This window comes from Lygodium microphyllum, chromosome 21 (genome assembly GCF_053477565.2).
Source record: "Lygodium microphyllum isolate KBCC chromosome 21, Lygodium_microphyllum_v1.1.10, whole genome shotgun sequence".
Taxonomy (NCBI): domain Eukaryota; kingdom Viridiplantae; phylum Streptophyta; class Polypodiopsida; order Schizaeales; family Lygodiaceae; genus Lygodium; species Lygodium microphyllum.
In genome coordinates, this window is record NC_141155.1 from 135,401,311 (window position 1) to 135,420,251 (window position 18,941).

Genomic DNA, 18,941 nt, shown 5'->3' on the forward strand with positions numbered 1-18,941 from the left:
ACTTTTATTCTATATAATAACAGGCCTTTTGCTCACTTTCGGCTTGCCCCATTTTTTTGCCTTTAAAAGCGAATCAAAACCACTAAGTCACTTTACTACTTTATCTTAAGGCTATCTCTTCATTTCAGCGAGAGTGCTTGTTCATTATGTAAGCAATAAGGCACATTTTGGCATTTTTGCCCCATCCAATTATTTTCTTTCAAATTTCAACTGCCTTTAGCTTTCAAAGCATAACAAGTACATAGGCCCCCTTTTTTTTTACTTAACATTCACTAAGTGCTTTCTTACTTCTAAGTCCTTAGGGGGTCAACAAATGATATGGGCCTTCTGATTTCTCTCCAGGGCTTTCCCTTTCAAAGATCTCACCGTTGTTTCCTATATGGCTTGTCTATTGCTTAATCAAATGCCATGCGTTGGGATGTCATTTAGTCTTTTGTTCCCAATAATATAGGTAGTTCCTCCTATTTTTCCTTTCCATTTCTGTGCTATGAGTAAATTAAGGTAAAGTCGTTTAGCCTAACCATTCGAAACCTCAGGTAGGCATAGGGCAAGGTAGCATGCGTTTGTGTCCGAGAACTTCGTATTAATGATTAGCTGTTGTCATTGGTTCTTAGAAAGACTTTGATTTGTGAGCCCTTGCTCTTATCTCCATGTCAAAAGCAGGCTCGCTTCAGGATTTGGGCTTATCCTTCAAAGCCTGTAGACTCTTTGGTCCAAAAAATGGTCTTTTTTTGTCTTGCCAATGCCTAAAGTTCTTTAAAGTCATTTTTTATTATTACACATGCCTTGGTCCTTGCTTCCGTTTACCGAGCAAAGGTAAGTGCAAAGCCTCTATACAATAGCTTATACAATACGTTTATATAAAAACCAAACCGGTCACCCTTTCAATTGGCATCATTGACAGTATCATCAACCAAAAAGTAATGATGGACATCATTAAACTTGAAAAAAGAATACATGAATGAATGTCCTTTCAAGAAAATAATAAATAATATACCTACCAAGACGAGATTCAATCCCACGATTCCTCTCTTTAGTCCCATTCCCTTTTAACCTAGTCTTCTCTTACCCTACTTTAGTTCTATTCATTGTTTTCCTAGAGAAAATCCTGGAAAGAATGACACAAAAAAACCTTTTAAGATCAACGTTTTAATATAAAAATTCTCTATAGTAATAAATAGAGTCGACCATCACTTTCCGGCACTACAATATAAGTCATAAAATAACTTAACTTTTATCTACTGGTGTAAGCCGAATGAAGTGCTCTCCAAACCGTATGAGATGGTCGCCTATCATACGGCTCTTTCACTCAAGTTGCCTATATCATGATGGGTCGAAGGAAAGGAAACACAAACACTTGCTTTCCTTGCACGTTCTTCTCTTTAGTGATCGAACGACAATGTGGCTTGATTTTAATAATTTTCATTTTTATCAATGCGGGAAAGAGCCTTTTCTTTATCCTTTAGAGATGTTTTGCCCATTTCGTTTCCATCTCATTTAATTGCCCTTTGTATTACTTTTAGTTTTAGGTTATGCGATCAGAGAGTGACAAATTATTTAGCATTATTTCACTCAATTACACTCTGTGGCTAAACCTTTCATACCTTTCTTTCCACTTGAATCGATCGGTAATGAAAGCCTAATTTTCTTTAGTCAGATAGACTATCTTCCTATCTAATTTGATACCGAAAAAGAAAATCACGCAATGGGGCCCAGCCTTTAGTCTTTGAGCCTTTCTCTACCCATATCTCATAATGTATTTAACCTTATACATAGGACATGTATATGGATACAGGCTTGTCACGTTTCGTCAATAGCATCTACTCTATTCCAATTTCGACGGACCGCGCTCCACCTCGGTGAACCTGCAATTTCGACATGCCCAGAGGCTAAAGGCAAATCCGTTCACAATCCATTAGACCGACTTCTCTAAGATAGCCATAGCCTAGTTTTGGTCATACTTTACTGAGCTTATACACATTTGCTTGCGCTGTCCTTCCTTCGGCTCGCCCTAGCCTTTGTCTCAATAGACGTTATTATCAAGGCGTTACACTAAGCCTTTACAGTCGAAGCGTGCTTGAATAGGGTTAGAAAAAACTGTTACCCAATAGAAACTTTTTCCGTATCGCAATCGATGTCTTCATGTTGCACAACCTCTTAACTTAACATTACACCACTAAATCCCCAATCCAAGGCTTGCTGTGTAGTGATAGTACCAATGTCTATTAATCATTGTTTCTAGACACGATTATTGGTTGACATCTCTTCTGATTTGTCAATATGAGAAGCAAATTGTTATGTGAATAATAAAATATCTTCACCCAAGCCCAAAGGCAAATCTTGTGCCACTCCACTTGGTCATATGTAACTAGTATACATTCCGCCTCCCGAAACTCTTTCATGGAATTCGAGGAGTTTCTCTCATTCCTCAAAAGCCCACGGAAAGAGAATTAATGCTCCCACGTCCATCACATAAGTAGTTAAAGCAAGTAAGTGATTCGAAATTCAAGTTATTTTACAAAATAACACCCATATATATATATTAGGCTCATAACAGTACCTCGCAATTACAAAGTCTTTCTACGGCTAAAGGATAAGCGTGTTCTTAAGCCATCATAGAAACATAAATAGAGTGAAAAGTTACTTGATGCCAACCAAAGCTGTTTCACTCGCATCATATAATCAAGTGCTCTCTAAACTGTACTAGATAGTTGTCTATCATACGGCTCTTTGATTTGAGTGACCGTAAAAGAACAAAGTTTAGTTGCTACCAAATAGAAACGATTTCACATTAAGAGAACATCCAAATCTTTACCTTCATTTGTAACGCTAACGAAGTAGTAAACGTAAGTTAAAGGCTTTTCTTTGTCCTAAAAGCTAAAAAAAGTACGAAACCGCTTTTTTACCCCATTCCATGCATGCTATGAAAAGACTAGCTAAGGCAAATAATACACTAAGTTGTGCTCTGGCCTCGAAACTCATACATTTCAATAACATCTCACAAAGTGGTAATAACGTCATATGCAAAGGCATTTTATCCTACCCGCTTAGTCCCTTTTTTATTAGCTTTTTCTAGTACAGTTAGTCCCCTTTTATTAGCTTTTTCGCCGTATGGTTAGTCCTCTTATTAGCTTTTTTCTAGCTAGAAAACTCTACATTTTTTACCACATCCCTGGCATAATTGTCTTGCTTTCTCCTAAATATGAAGTTAGTTGCAACAAATTGCTAGAGGCAGCAAAAATAGTACAGGTTGCCAAGCAGCTCCCAAAGAGCCTTTTAAAGGATTGATAGCAACGTAGGTAATCTTTGCGCATTTAAAGGCATAAGTAATACCGTCATATGCAAAGGCACTTTATCCTTACTTCTTACCTTTCACTTTAGGTTAGGAGGATCACATACCTTAGGATCTTCTTCCTTATCTACTGATAGCTCTCTAGTCTTGGATAGTTTGGGTTTTGTACCAAGCTGGCTGGAAATTGCTTTTGATTCAGCTTTTGCCTCAACTCGAACAAAATTAATTGCTAGAGAAGGCCCTTCCCCTACCTAACAGGTGGATGTTGCCCATTCCACCTAAGTGTGAATTAAAATTTTTCAAATGTCTTTCATACTAATTAAACTGAAAGAGTCGTTCACTTCATTTAAATTTTCTTACTTCGATTTGGCATAAGGGATCAGATGGGTCAAAAACAGCTAATTCATATAAAGCCATTGAACCCGCCTGGCCGGAAATGGCGAGCAGACAGTCTTTGATTCATAACAGTGCAGTTCTTGACGTATAGGGCTTTCCCTCACTTTGTTTCCGGAGTACAGTTGCTAAAGAGTGCAGTATTTGGCTATTTATTAGGCATTTCCTTCGACCGGAAAAGTGGCCATTGGTTCACGATATGAATACTGTTCTAGGGATGTCGCTAATAGTTTTTGCTAGACAGAAGTACTATTTTGAATGGGTTGGCTCAGCAGCAACTCTTGGTACTGTAGCCATGGGAACGATGGCTCGATACTCGTTGCTGTAACTGAGCCTAGGGGTTGTCTTTCATAACAATAGCAAGTTCCTAACTGATAGGTGCAAATAGAGTTGTGTTTATACAAGTTTGACAAAAAAGGAAAAGCAATGAATCCTTTGGTTTCCAATAGATGGAAGATCTGTTTGAGCGATACAAGAATTCTTGTATAGTAAGAATTGATTAATAAGAACCTATTCTTTTGGCCAATCCAAACGGGTTGCGCCATAGCAATCTTTGTTGTAAAAAAAAATTTCACTCTAAACCCATCAATTGAACTCACCATGGCCCCAGTACCTCTTTGCTTTAGTATAGTTGCCTTTTTTTTTTGTTTTTTAAGTAAGTTAAGAAATCTTCGGCACTCTAATAAGACGTGAAACACCCGATGCCATTTTGACCTCGATGTGTGAAAAACGCCTTTTTTTGCCATATGTAATGGAAATTACCGGGAGACGTAGTTGAACAATCAAGATTGTTTTCGCATAACGCTGCGATCACATCACATTGATGACCGTAAATCACCGCTATGAGGCTGAATTCTCTTAATGAAAGTGATAAGGTTTTGACATTGATATCCCCTTTCAATTTGCATTTCATGCAATCGGCAAGCTGAGTCATCAATTAAAATGACAAAAATATTTTCACGTTAAACTTAAAAACTCCATTGTTGGCTAGCACTTCAAGCGCTGCGAAAAAGAACATATGGTAGTGATACTGCCATTAAAGAAGGAGATACGGTTAAGTGCGGATCCATTGTTGATGTTCCTGTAGGAAAGGCTATGCCAGGTTGCGTAGTAGATGCGCTAGGAGTACTTATTGATGGTTTAGGTGGGGCGGCCTATAAGTTATCTATAGTTAATAAATGCGAAGCTGGCATTGTATACGAACATAATACTCACCAAAACCCACCAAGGAAAATCGGAACCATAGCATGTCGCAAGAGCAGCACGATTGAAGCGGGATGGACAAAGATCATCATGCAAGCTTGCTAGTTTGCTACGAGATGAGGGCTAAAGCCAGCGAATTGGAGTCTTTTCTGAGAGACCATGTCTTGCCAGATAAACATAGATATGTCTTTTGCTTGTAGCAGACTTGATGGAATAGATTGGCATCTTTTGGAGCCTGCAAAAAATGAATGCTTTATTACCATATTGAGCAAAGGGAACTGAATAGCATCTTGAGGTGAAGTTGAACCCTTTATTACCAGGATCCCAACTACCTATAGATAACAATGGCAAGATCTTTAAGGGGTGGAAAGCCTTGAATAGAGGTCAGAGGGTCCATATTACCTGTCGAAAATCTAGCAATAGAAAGGCACTTGATAAAGGCCAGGTATAAGGAAAGGAGCCTATGCATTTGTTATGCTCTTCGACGGAGAATAATAACAAAGGGTTTTGCCTGACTATACTTGCCAGTGATTTACGATGGACTCTAAAAAAACACAAAGTAAGTTCCCGGCTAGAGGCCAGACGAGAGGAGTTTTCTTTTGCGGCCAGCTTGTAGATAAAATAAAATTTCAATAAATCTAGGTTAGAAAGCCATGTAATAGGCAACTATTTTGCATGGTTTAAAGAGCACGGTTACGACCCCTTTTTTTGGCAGAAGCTTGACTCTATCCTTGAGTGCAGTGGAATGAAGATGTGTGGAAGTTAAAGCCTCTGGCATAATTGCATGTAAATCCGTCCATGAACCTATGTAAACGGGTTAAAAGCAGTAGATAGCTTGGTTCCTATAGGTCGTGGTTAATGAGAATTGATAATCGGCGACTGATAGATTGGAAAGATTGCTATAGCCATTGATACCATCTTGAATTAAAAAGCAATCAACACACAGAGCACTTGCAATAGTGAAAAAATGTTTTGTGTGTATATAGCGATTGGATAAAAACGTTCAACCGTGGCATAATTGGTTAAGATTCTGTCGGAAGCTAGTGCTTTGGAATATCTTATTGTTGTGGCAATTTTTGTTTTGGACCCTGCTCCTCCGTAATTTCTGGCACTATATTCTGGTTGTGCTATGGGAGAATATTTTAGAGATCATGGAATGTATGCATTAATCATTTATGATGATCTCACTAAGTAATTAGTGGCATATTGATAAATGTTATTATTGCCACGCTGACCACCAGGTCGTGAGGTTTTCCTTGGAGATGTCTTTTATCCATATTTGAGTTCATCGAAAAGTGCCACCAAAAGGTTAGACTAGACTGGTGTAGGTAGCTTAATTGCCTTACTTGTCATTGAAACATAAGCTAGAGATGTCTTTGTTCACATTCCTACCAATGTCATTTTTACTATAGATGGACAAACTTTTTTGGAAACTGAACTCTTCTATTGTGGGTTTTGGCTTGTCATTAACGTAGGATTATTTGTTAGTCGCGTTGGGTCTGTTGCTGCTTAGCTGAAAGCGATGAAAGCACTTTGTGGAACCCTGAAATTGGAGGTGGCACAACATCATGAAGTTGCTGCTTTTGCGTAATTTGGGTCAGACGTTGATCCTGCTATCCAGTATTTGCCATATTGTGGCGCTAGGCCTACCGAGGTGCTTAAATAACCATAATATTTCCCGATTTCTATTGAATGACAAATCATGGTCATCTTTGCGGCGGTCAATGGGTTTTTGGACTAGATTCCTTTGACATAGATTGCTTAGTATGAGAAAGAGCTCCCCGAAAGAATTGAACCACATATACTTGAGACTATCAACGAGTAAAAGCAATTAGGTGAAGAAGTATAAAAAGATCTGGCTGTAGTGTGCCAAAGAATTGCTACATCAATAAAATAACGAAACTAACTATTACCTATAGATTTGTTTCCAATTAGTATGCTAGATTGGCGGTATATGCCAAATATGGTTGAGCATATTTTCTTTAGCCTTTGATATAAGTCCTATAATGATTCCTTGAGAAACTGAAATATTTGATAATTTCTTTTTCGAGGATAGGGTTGTCTACCTTGTTTCAATTATTAGACCCCATCATTTCTAATAATTGGGTAGAGGCACAAAAACAAAATCTTTCTTTATATACGAGAATACTCTATCTCATAACTAGGCTTACACCTATGAAATTGCGGAGAGTAAATCTAAGCCCTACTAAAAGAGGGACCGTAGAATTTTGCGTTATAGATTTAACGTGTAAACTAAATGATTCAATACTGCACTAATGGTTATACCAAATAACCACAACTTAGTGAGAATGTACGTTATCATGTGCCGGGAAACCATTGAAGTCATAGATGGAATGGCCTACTGTTACCACAGTCCTTATTTGTAGCGATGCTGTAGCTTAAGGGAGGACCCCTTCCCATTGCCAAGGAGATCCTTCCACCCACACCAATAGCTTAATAAGGAGAGCACCTGCTGATGGTTAAGAGTTCGAATCTCTTTTGGTGGGCAAAAACACGTAGCAACCGTGACAATCTGAAGTTGATGGCTAATTGCTATGAGAATTCAATTTATTTACATCGTGTAATATAATTACGTGCTAGTGTAAAGCACCAAGGAAAGGGATTCGATGGAAGAGAAATAAAACAATATTATTTTAAACGTTCATTTTCTTATTTTTCTGACACCGAGAGACGAAAGCTAGGGGAGCGAACAGGATTAGATACCCTAGTAGTCCTAGTTGTAAACAATGGATACTAAGCGCTGCACGTATCGACCCGTGCAGTGCTGTAGTGTTAGCGTCAAGTATTCGGGAGTACTTAAGTGGCTAGGGGTGAATCAGAAAGCTACAACTTTGTTCCTTTATTGAAGTTCGAAGGGCCATAAGAACCTATAGGCGGGAAAAGGAGTCCTCTTTTGCCCCATAAGCGTGTGACCATCGCGAAACAGATCCAAGTCCCAATGCACCTAGTGCCAGATAACAACAAGAAACAAGCTAGGTAGTATGATAGCTACACCTCGTAACTCCAGATACCTGCATCAGTTACAGTATCTCCGGTAAAGCTAAACAATGCTCATGGGGCAGGTGCCACTTGGACAATGTACCTCGTGGGGAAATTGTTGACTTGCCTGGGGGCCCTAGTACAATGATGATGAAATCATGCAATGCATAGGGGAAGATGCAATTGGGGGCAAGGGCCAATGTCGAAGACAAGTGTTGAAACCCGTAGAATACCAAGAAGAGTAGGAATCCCATCTCAACTTGGATGTTGATGTTGAAGAAGGAAGAGGAGCCTAATGATGTTGGTCCTCATGTGGTGCCGAGAACCATGTAGATGAAGATGATGAAGTATCTTGACTAGAAGAGGAAGGATGCAAGACGCCGCCATAATAGCATCAAGAGAGATGCTGCATGATGCGCCGCAAGAGGGGAAGCTTCCATGCTGGTAGAAGAGCAAAACTCCAAGTAGATGGAACCATAAAACGAACGGTGTGCATCTTGTGTCTCCAAGTGAGGAAGGAGTGGTTCAAGCATGTATGTTAGCCTTACACTGAAATACAAAACCTTGCAAAAGAGATCAAAATTTGCAAGCATAGAGGTGAGTAGTGAAATGCTAAGATGATTCTTTCTTTGATGATTTTGGAATTTTGGTTTGAAGCTGAAAAATATGGGTAGCTCAAATGCTTTTGACAAACATGCGCATGGTTATTATATTATTGATGATTCTTTCTTTGATGATTTTGGACTTTTGGTTTGGATTTGAAAAATGTGAGTAGCTCAAGTGCTTAAAGATTACATTTATTTGAACTGTATTGCAGAACATCTTGAAGAATGTACAGTCTGAATATGGCTATTATGAAGACATTTTCTTTGTAAAAATTAAAGGTACCATGATGGCAATTGCTTCTTGTTGAGTTATCTTCTTTCAACAAATCCTCTAGTCAATCATCTATAAAGTAAGGGTCTTCTTATGTAAAAGGCAAGTGTATAGGCACATTTAATCATGTGTGTGTGCTGGTTTGTTGCTCTTCACGTGCCCACACTAAGCACTTCTTCTGATTGCCTTTATTTCACTAGAGCTACTTCTTCTAATTAACTTTGATAGTTTTATTGTGCCTTAATACACTCAATTTGGGATGTCCAAAAATAATGTGATATGTTCATTTGATTGTCCATTGTGCTTTCAAGAGCCCCACCATTTAGGCCACCAAATCAACATAGTGTGATGGACTTGAATCAAGATTCACAAGATCATGAAGTGGTACTTGATAGCTAAATGCCCTTCCCCAACTGTCCCATAGGCATCTCTTCATCAATGGAAGGCTTGCAATTGTAATAGATGTCATGTGATGATGTGTATGTGCCTTTCTTTAGTGTGCAGACATTATATTCATTTCAACCTCAATCACCCCATCTCCACAATAAGCACATCTATCCCCACAACAGATCTCGACGTGTAGTATTTAAAAGTAAGGTTTTAGATTAAATTAAAATTTCTTTTGTGGTTATTGGTTCGCTATATCTGATAGTTCATCTTTGTACACAAGTGTAAATTTGAACATATGCATGTGCTGGTGAAGAGTCTATTTACATCCTCATGTACCATTAGCACCTTCACAAACTCTCTACATATCCTCTAGTAGGGAGGTATTTAAAATTGGCATGGATATTATCGATTCCTTTTTGTGTGAAGTTTTTCAAAAATAGTGATATGACTTTGGAGTCATGGTTTGGCAATTGGATGAAGTCTCATCAAACTAGGAATCACAGGCAAATAGCCAATATCAAAGAAAGGCTTATGGAGTTAGTAATGACAAGTTTTCACTTTCCAACTCACCATAATTGAATGTGGGCTTTCACAGTGAAGCATTTCATTAGTGAAACATGAAACCTATTTCACAGTTTGATACCTGTTGAAACATGTTTCATGGTCACCATGATTGTGATGCAAGTAGCAGTGGGTGAGAAAAATGTGGAGTAGCATTAAACAATGGACCCCACACTGATAGACAGTGGGGTAGACAGAATGTTGAAACACATGAACCACAGTCAAACTGGCCAGAGATAACAGCACCACAACAGCAGTGTTACATTTTTGAAGACAAGGATGAACAGGAACTGCAGCAAAATGCAGTTGTCTCAGACAGGAATTGTGTCAGTCCACCTAACTATTAGCAGCGGCTGTTCAGGGGTGCCCTAATGCATAGTGCCACACTAGATGTACTTGAAATCTACTTGGCAATCCAGTTGCACCTTCATGATCACTTTGCCTTTTGCAGACAATCTATCTCACGCCTAGATTCTGTAACACTGAATTGCTTGTCAAATAAGATTCTTAGTTTTGACTAATGCATAGTGCCACACTAGATGTTCTTGAAATCTACTTGGCAATCCAGTTGCACCTTCATGATCACTTTGCCTTTTGCAGACAATCTATCTCACGCCTAGATTCTGTAACACTGAATTGCTTGTCAAATAAGATTCTTAGTTTTGAGCCATTGTTTAGGTCAGGCCATTCTTGTTTCCGATGTCTCAGCTCTCAGAAGTGCATCCTGCATTGTACGCACTAGTGAAGCATTGATCAGATATGGCTTTAGAGTTTGGGTTGTTTTAAATGATTGCCTTTAATAACTTTGATTGCAATACGAGTGTTCCATGGAAGATGATTCTGGGGCGTCCTGAGCCTTTTCTGGTACACATTGTTCAAGCATCTGACATTCAGTTTATCTTTTCCAGTTGCATAGTTTTAGCAAAACTGAGAAGTTCAAGAAGTCAGTTTAATTTTGTGTTTAGCCAGCGTTGACAATTCCCCTTTGTTTGAAATAGAAGGACTACATGTTGCTGGGGAGCATCCAGGTATTTCATACACTGCACTGGCTGGTTTTGGACTCCTTGCTATGAGGCGTAAGTATCAGATGCTTTTTGATTGCCTTTTTGGTCTGGCATGTGTGTCAAAAGTAATGTAAGTAGATGTGGATGTGTAAGCCCTTTTTAATAATTGTGTTTGTTTTGAGTGATCCATATATGCCTATCACTGTATGCAGGACCAAGAAGGTTTTTATTTCGGCATACCATAGGACGATTTCAAAATGAAGAGGTATTTGTGTTATGAATGTTGGGGAGCATCAGAGATGATTCTGATTGTAAATATTGAGAGATGGTTGCCTCCTTGGTTTGCTGTGTCCATTTTACTTAAGTCAAGGCTTTCATTCAACTTACATCCTTTGACTGGTGTCCAAAGTCTTCAAAACTTTGCTCTGACAATTCTTCAAAGAGTGTTGTTTGTCTTGAATGAAAAAGGTGGGCTAGATAATCTCTTACTTGATGTTCTGCCTACGCTCAGAGAGATTGTTTACTTGCATCAGCTGTTTCAATGATGTATGTTTTGCAAGCTGCAATCTGTGTCATGTTCTAGCAACAACAATCCTAGCATTTGGAGTGTACAGTTCCATGCACAATGGAACATCTGCTTGTTTCCAAATGGCCCTTTTAAGTTGTATGCCTGTTTTTCAAAGGGTACAAATTTAGTTTGTTTGGTGAGGTTGTGTGATTACAAATCTAATCTACACTCCAAGATTGATCTAATTGTGAGGTTTGTGTGATTACAAATCTAGTCCACACAGATGACATTCATCTTTGGGAGTAATTCAACTAGTTTTGAAGTTGGTGTTCTTAATAATAAAATCATGTTTGTCTTGGATGGCTTCTTTTCACTTGTTCTTGTTCATGGCTTGATTGAGGTTTGAGATTCCACATCATTGATGTTTTGACCAAGCAGACATGGTATGCCCAACTCGTTGTCATTGAGAGTATTTAGGAGCCATCTGAGAACTTCCTTCTTGTTAGATTTCCTGATTCTCTTCATGTACAGCCTTTGAAAGTTTGTGCTGGTCTAGAGTTGCTGCAGAGCTAGTTCATAGATCCTTTCTCATTTAGTTGATCTTCTCACATTGGAACAGCTATAACAAATGGATCACCAGGCCATAATTTGTGTCATACCTTTAAGGTTCGCTAAAGGCATACCTTACTCCCAGCAATATTACCTGTTATGGGATTGTGTCACCTGTAACACTTAAAGATTTGCCTATATTCACTAACGAGAGAATAAACAGTTTTTATTTTGATCAATCGAAATTTCGGGTAGATGTGCATAAACATCCAAAAAGTCTCAAATGACCAGCCATGGATTTTCTCACCAAGTCGCACGAGGAGTGATAGTTTAGTAGGACACCTGTTTAGATTATAATTGCCATATTGTACTGCTTCTAAGATAAGGTCTGAGACACTCTTTTGTGTCTGACCATGTATCAAGCTATCTCCATGATTTTGGGACTTCTCCTCTTGTTACAATATTTTGCTGAGTTGCATTGGAGGTTGTGCACTCACTGATGCAAGACGTCTTTTTCAAAATTCAACTCTTGCAAGAAAATTGACCATGAGTTTAACTCTGAATTTTTCAGGGCTTTTACTTGATGATCTGTTTAAATGAAATTTTGTGCATCTTACCTAGTGTTGAGGGTGCTCCACCATCTTTTGTTAGATTCTAGACCATTTACAGTTGTTAAAGAAGCCTCAAACTTCAGAGTTGATGTAGCTGTACTGGGGTGCCATAACTGAGATAGGTATAGACTGGTTGCAGAGGTCGTAAATTGGGCACTCCCCTGTTGCTTGTTCAAAGTGATGTAGCAGATGCAGCCCTGGAGCAGTGATCTTGTAGTGAGTATTCTAATCTGCTTTCCAGGGTCTCAAAAAATGCATTCTCCAGAAAGAAAATCACCATGGGACTTGTTTTCTGTTGTTTCCATTGTTAAGAATTTTGTTTTGCCAATTATGTGATGCCAACTTTGCAATGGAAACAAGAGCAATGGGAAAGAAACAATAGGAGAAAGGTGATGGAATCTGTAGTAGGTGAATGAAGAGCCTAACTACAAAATCAGCCCTTTCATGTTATGGGTAAGCACTAGTAGTGAGGAGCATTGAACATGAAGAAACTGTCAAGATTGGAAGAAACACATTTGTCCAGAAAGAAAATCACCATGGAACTTGTTTCTATTGTTTCCATTGGGATTGCAATAGAAATTAGGGTTTAGCAATAGAAACTCTCCAATTGTACCCTTTTGGGACTGAATTTGACTGAGATTTCTTGAGGAAAGCTGTGAATTGGCTAAGAGAATAGAGAGGAAATTGGAAAGAGGGAAATTCACAGTTTCATTGCCAAAATTGGCTAAAATTTAATGCTGCCCTGCTGCGAATGGCTGATTAACTGCAGCCCACCATCAATAGAAGCCCCATATGTAGGCGCTTGCCCTTGTGGGCCGTACAATTGCTGTCACTTGCATGTAGATAACTTATAAGGCTATCACCTATCTCCAATGGCCTCCTGATCAGTTGGAGATAGTTCTTTGATAGCCTCCATTGGCTGGGCTGATCACCAATTGTTGGAAAATTGCAACAACAACTCTCTCTCTCCTTCTCTTCTAATCTCCACAATGTTGAAATAAGGCTCCTAGTCTTTCCCTCACTTGGATAGGCAAGCTTTGCGAAGTGGTAGCCTTCTAAATGCATTTTTCAGCAAATTTCACCCCAATTAAATTAATTTTCAGAATATTGATTTAATGATTGATTCTTTTTGCTAGCGAACAATTAAATTGACTAGGACAAATTTTCATCCAAGTATTTTAGAGCATTTATTAGCCCTTTAATCAACATTAATTAATTAATTGATGCCTAGTTCCTAATGATACCATTGATGCCTAGTTCGTAGGATAACTTGTCATAACTTTTTCTTTTGGCTCTCATTGACCTATTTGGGTCCTTAGCCTATCATTGTGAAATAACTAACTTGCACATCACATGTGCACCTTACATCTGCACATTTGGATAACACTTAACAATGCTAAGCAAAGCATCAAAATTTCATGTCCTTGTAATAAAGACCAAGGAGTTCGAGTCGTTAGGAGCAGTCGTTGCACCATCTTATCTATGTCTCTTCATTTGGGGTGATAGAGATACCTTTGGCATTCGAAGCAATGCTGATGGCTCTTGAGAGTGGATTGTGGATAGTGGTCATCACATGGCTTTGCAAGGAAGACATTGTTCGCTTGCTTTCGATGCAAGAGCATATTCTTATTGGAGATGGCTCTTTTGTTCTCGTTTACGACATTGATCAGATACAAGTTATTCCTATTAGAAAAGGTGAAGCATTAGTGGTTTGATATATTCTAGGCTGTGGTTACCATCTACTCTTGATTAGCAAGCTATGTGGATTAGGCTTTATTGTGGAATTTGATGTTGACTCCTTCAAGATTCTCGACGGTCAAATTGGATGAAGTATTGGATGGGTAGTGGAGACGTGATGGTGAGCTTTGGCAATGCCAAAGAGAGAGAAAAATGTGAGTAGCAGTAGAGAGTAGAGAGTGTAAGATGCACGATGTATGGATACAACGAGTTGTATCTCTTTTAGGTTTTTGTGATAGACATATATAAAGTACAAGTTCTAAGGATGTGTTCATACTCGAGCACATATAAAAGGCACGATGGTCCTTTATTCCCATCAACCTCCCACCTAAAGACAGTGTATCTTAAGGTTGAAGAAAAGAATCAGCTAAGTCTAAGTATATATGAAGCTGCAATATATATATTAGCAAACTCCCATCATTTGTTGACAATGAGCAAACCGCTGTGTTGAAAGACCCTTCGTGAGAAGATCTACAGGATTATCATTTGTATGTACCGTGACAAGCTCAATGCTTTTGCTGTCAAGTATATCCCTGATAAAGTGATACTTCATCTTTATGTGCTTCATCTTTGCACGAAAGACGGGGTTCCACACCCTAGTATGATATCACTTTGACTATCACAATGGAGTACATGGGTCTCGGTAATGCCAAGCTCTCCCACTAGATGCGAAAGCCATAACACCTCCTTGCATGCCTCAGTGGCAGCCACATACTTTGCCTTTGTAGTAGACAATGCAACACACTTCTGTAGCTTGGCAATCTAGGAAAATGCTCCCCCTGTGAAGGTGAATGCATACCTTGAAGTAGATTTTCTACAGTTAGCATGACAAGCATAGTCTGCATCCGTAAAGCCAACGACATATGCCTTTTGCTTTCCAAAGCAGATGCACAAATCCTTTGTGTCCTTAGGATATCTCATGCTTTATGTGCTTCATCTTTGCACGAAAGATGGGGTTCCACACACTAGTATGATATCACTTTGACTACTATCACAATGGAGTACAGGGGTCTCGGTAATGCCAAGCTCTCCCACTAGATGCGAAAGCCATAACACCTCCTTGCATGCCTCAGTGGCAGCCACATACTCTCTCTTTATAGTAGACAATGCAACACACTTCTGTAGCTTGGCAATCCAAGAAAATGCTCCCCCTGTGAAGGTGCATGCATACCTTGAAGTAGATTTTCTACAGTCAGCATGACAAGCATAGTCTGCATCCGTAAAGCCAACGACAAATGCCTTTTGCTTTCCAAAGCAGATGCACAAATCCTTTGTGTCCTTAGGATATCTCATGATACCTTCCATTGCTTCCCAATGCTTTCTACGAGGATGTGCCATGTACTTGGTAACCACTCCCACCTCGAACGCTATGTCACGACATGTAGCAACCATAGCATACATCAAGTTACCCGCAGCTGAAGCATATGGAATTTTGGCCATTTCAGCCTTTTTATCATCAGATGTAGGGTTGTCCTCTGCAGCGAGTTTTACATATGGAGGCAACGATACGCCAATTGCTTTTCCCCCCTCCATATTGAAATATTACAAAATCTTGGATAGGTACTCGTGCTGTGACAGATAAAGAAGACCTTTTGATCTATCCCTGAGTATACGCATGCCAAGAATGTGATTTACCTCGCCAAGATCCTTCATGTAAAAAACGACTATGCAGGTTTTGCTTCAATGTGTCCATAGCATGAACATGCCTATCACCAATCAACATGTCATTCACATACAAACCCAACATAATAAGGCTGCCATCTGGTGCCTTCTTGTATATAAGTAGTGATCCACTTCACTTCTTTTGAATCCTTGAGATTGCATGAATGTATCAAACTTATGATACCATTCACGGGGTACTTGTTTCAGCCCATATAAGCTTTTGTTGAGTTTACATACGATCTTTTCCTATGCCTTGGCCACAAAGCCTTCTGGCTATTGCATATATATTTCCTCGTGCAAATAACCATGTAAGAAAGCAATCTTTACATCCATCTGTACGAGTTCCATATCTTCACATGCAACCAAGCCCAATATGGTTTGCAAAGTAGTCATCTTGACTACAGGAGAAAAGATCTCGTCAAAGTCAATCCCATGTTCTTGCTTGTATCCTTTTGCAACAAGTGGTACTTTGTACTTTGGTGAGGAATCAGAAGTGACCTTCATCTTGTAAATCCATTTGCATGGTAGGACTTTCTGCCCCTTGGCCAAATTCACCAAATCCGAAGTACCATTTTTCTTTAGAGATTCCGTCTTTGACAACATAGCTTTATGCCATTTCTTCTTGTCCTCTCTATCCATTGCTTCCTTGAAGCATGATGGTTTACCACAATCTCTCAACACGACATAATCAACAACAGAATTTGCACCAAGAACAAATGTATTTGGTTGTTTGGTATTTTTGGTCGACCTACAGACCCAACGATCAGTGTTTGTCGGTTGTTCAGCTTGCAAATTTGCGTTAACAGCTTGTTGTTCAAATGGTTCAGCACGCTGTCCTGCCTGTTTCAGCTGTTCTAATGGCATATTTTCTTGCTGAAATTGTGGTATATCATGGGCAACTTCTTATGATCAATTTCAGCATCATTCCTTGCATTTATAGGGTCATTTACAGCAGGTATTTGCTGTTGTAAAATGAGCACTCTTTGTTGTCCTACAAGTATCTCTTCTTGGAATACAACTCTTGTGACTTCCTCAATCTTTTTGGGCTGTTTATGCATGCGATCTTCTTGGAAGATAATGCCATTGTTGCATACAATTGTCATTTTCTGGGGATCCCATAATCTATATCCCATTTCACCCTCGTCACTATATCCCAGGAAAATGCATTTACAGGACTTTGGCTCCAATTTGCTGCAGCGTTCCTTGTGTATGTGCACAAAAAGCCTCGCAACCAAACACTCTCAAGTGCGCATGTGAAGATGGCTTGCTCGACCACACTTCTTGAGGGACTCTTTCCCCAAAGACTTATTTGGTGATTGAAAACATGTTTTATTGTCAAAAAAAAAAACGTGGACATCTTGATGTGGACTATTGACAGTTGCTGTGCGTGATCAGCATCGACTTGGAAGTGACATGGAAGGTGTCACTTGACTATTGCTGTGACCTACGCTTGACTACAACTGACTGCAACTTGACACGTGCGCTTGTGTGCGAGTTGGGACTTGCAACTTGCGATTGATTTCAACCTGCCACCTGCGTTTGATTCTAGACTGCGACCTATAGATTGCTCCTAGTGACCTACGACCTGATCGTGTGGTTGCCTCCGACCAAAATTGAGGACGAATTGCTATTGGCACAACTCGAACGGGCTCTGGGAAGCGTGCTTGCGATAACCTTGGCTCTGATACCAGTTTGAAGTGTCGGATGCGTAGTGGAGGTGCGATGGCCAACAATGGCAATGGCATAGAGAGAGAAAAACATGAACAGCAGTAGAGAGTAGAGAGTAGAGAGTAGAGAGTAGAGAGTGTGAGATGCACGACGTATGGGTACAATGAGTTGTATCTCTTTTAGGTTTTTGTGATAGATATATGTAACGTACAAGTGCTAAGGGTGCATTCATACTTGAGCATGTATGAAAGGCACGGTGGTCCTTTATTCCCAAACTACATCAAAGGAAGGAGGACAATGGTCTCTACGAGCTTCGGAGCTAGCAACCCTCACTTTTTATTTTTTCTTTCTTAGTCACAAACTGAGCTGTGGCATGTTCAGTTTGGTCACTCTACAAGTATCTTTGGAAGGTGCCTTGTGATAAAATGGTTTGTGGCTCATCAAATTTTGGGATGAGCCATACTCCTTGTGCATGCGGGACAATGCAATAGACCTCTTCATGAAGCTATTGTCTCAAGCTTGTATGCTTCATCATGAGGTTGTTAGGTCTTCAAACACTTCCCAAGATCTGAGAGGGGGTGTAAGCTTGTTTTAGTCCATGTTGGTCATCTCCAAGTTGTGAGCTCTGTTAGAGTTTGAGGGAGACGGAGTAGCTTTAACTGGTTTCAACCGTTTCATTAGCATGGATTGTTAGAGTTTGAGGGAGATGGAGGAGCTTTAACTGGTCTCAACCCTTTCATTAGCATGCATTGCAGTATTTAGACTGTTTGTGAGTGTTTTCACACTGGCTGCTTCTTATTTAGGTCGGTGCATTTCCATTTTAGTATTGCTCAGTTATGTCCACGTGTGGGATGTTGTGGTCAGATTTCGACCTGGATGCAGCCGCTTTTGTGCAGTCAGCTAGTTTTCTGCATCAATTAGCCATCATTATTGCTGGTCAGCCAGTTTGGGGCTACCTCCCCTATTTAAGGCATCCCCACAACACTTGGCAGCATTCATTCTTAGCAGGTTCAACGCTCTTTCTGTCATTTGGTGCATTCTCCATCTTCAGCCTGATCCACTGCCCTCAGTAATGCTTTGGGCTGTTTGCATGGAGTCCAGGGACTGATTACTCCACATTTAATTCAATATTCCATTTTAGATCAGTGCAGTCTTTTCCTTCTATTTCTTGCATTCATATTAGTCTCTCTTTTCCCTTCTCTCTCTGTATTCGTGTTCTTTCGTTGCACATTCACATCTGGCTACTTAACACCAGGTTGGTCTTTGTTTTTTGGTTGGTTTGATTGCAGGATTTATGAGTGAGCCCAAGAAAACTCACTAGCAAGGTGCCTTGAGGATTTTCCTTTTCCTCAAGGGATCTTCGGACCTTGCCATCTTCTACCCAAGGTACCACTCTCCTATGCGACAATGAGAGTGGCATAGCTCTTACTCGTCACCTGGTCTTTCACACATAGATGAAGCCCTTGGAGGTTCAGTACCACTACATC

General features: G+C 39.7%; 1 protein-coding gene and 1 long non-coding RNA gene across 3 annotated transcripts in view; both read left to right on the forward strand.

Annotated features, from left to right (window-relative positions):
• The window catches only part of LOC148018605 (RGS1-HXK1-interacting protein 1-like), a 72,091-nt gene that overhangs the window by 49,628 nt on the left and 3,522 nt on the right, over positions 1-18,941 (forward strand). Inside the window, exons 2-4 of one of the 2 annotated variants that reach the window (XM_087662338.1) lie at positions 8,706-8,772; positions 10,714-10,743; positions 10,932-10,984. In XM_087662338.1, the coding sequence (XP_087518464.1) occupies positions 8,706-8,772; positions 10,714-10,743; positions 10,932-10,984 (150 nt within the window). Of the gene's footprint in view, positions 1-8,705; positions 8,773-10,713; positions 10,792-10,931; positions 10,985-18,941 lie in introns of both variants that reach the window. The other variant, XM_087662337.1, reaches the window with a different exon arrangement.
• On the forward strand, positions 18,291-18,854 carry LOC148018606 (uncharacterized). Its single transcript, XR_015687791.1, has 2 exons — positions 18,291-18,462; positions 18,744-18,854. It is a non-coding gene; the product is annotated as an uncharacterized LOC148018606 (long non-coding RNA).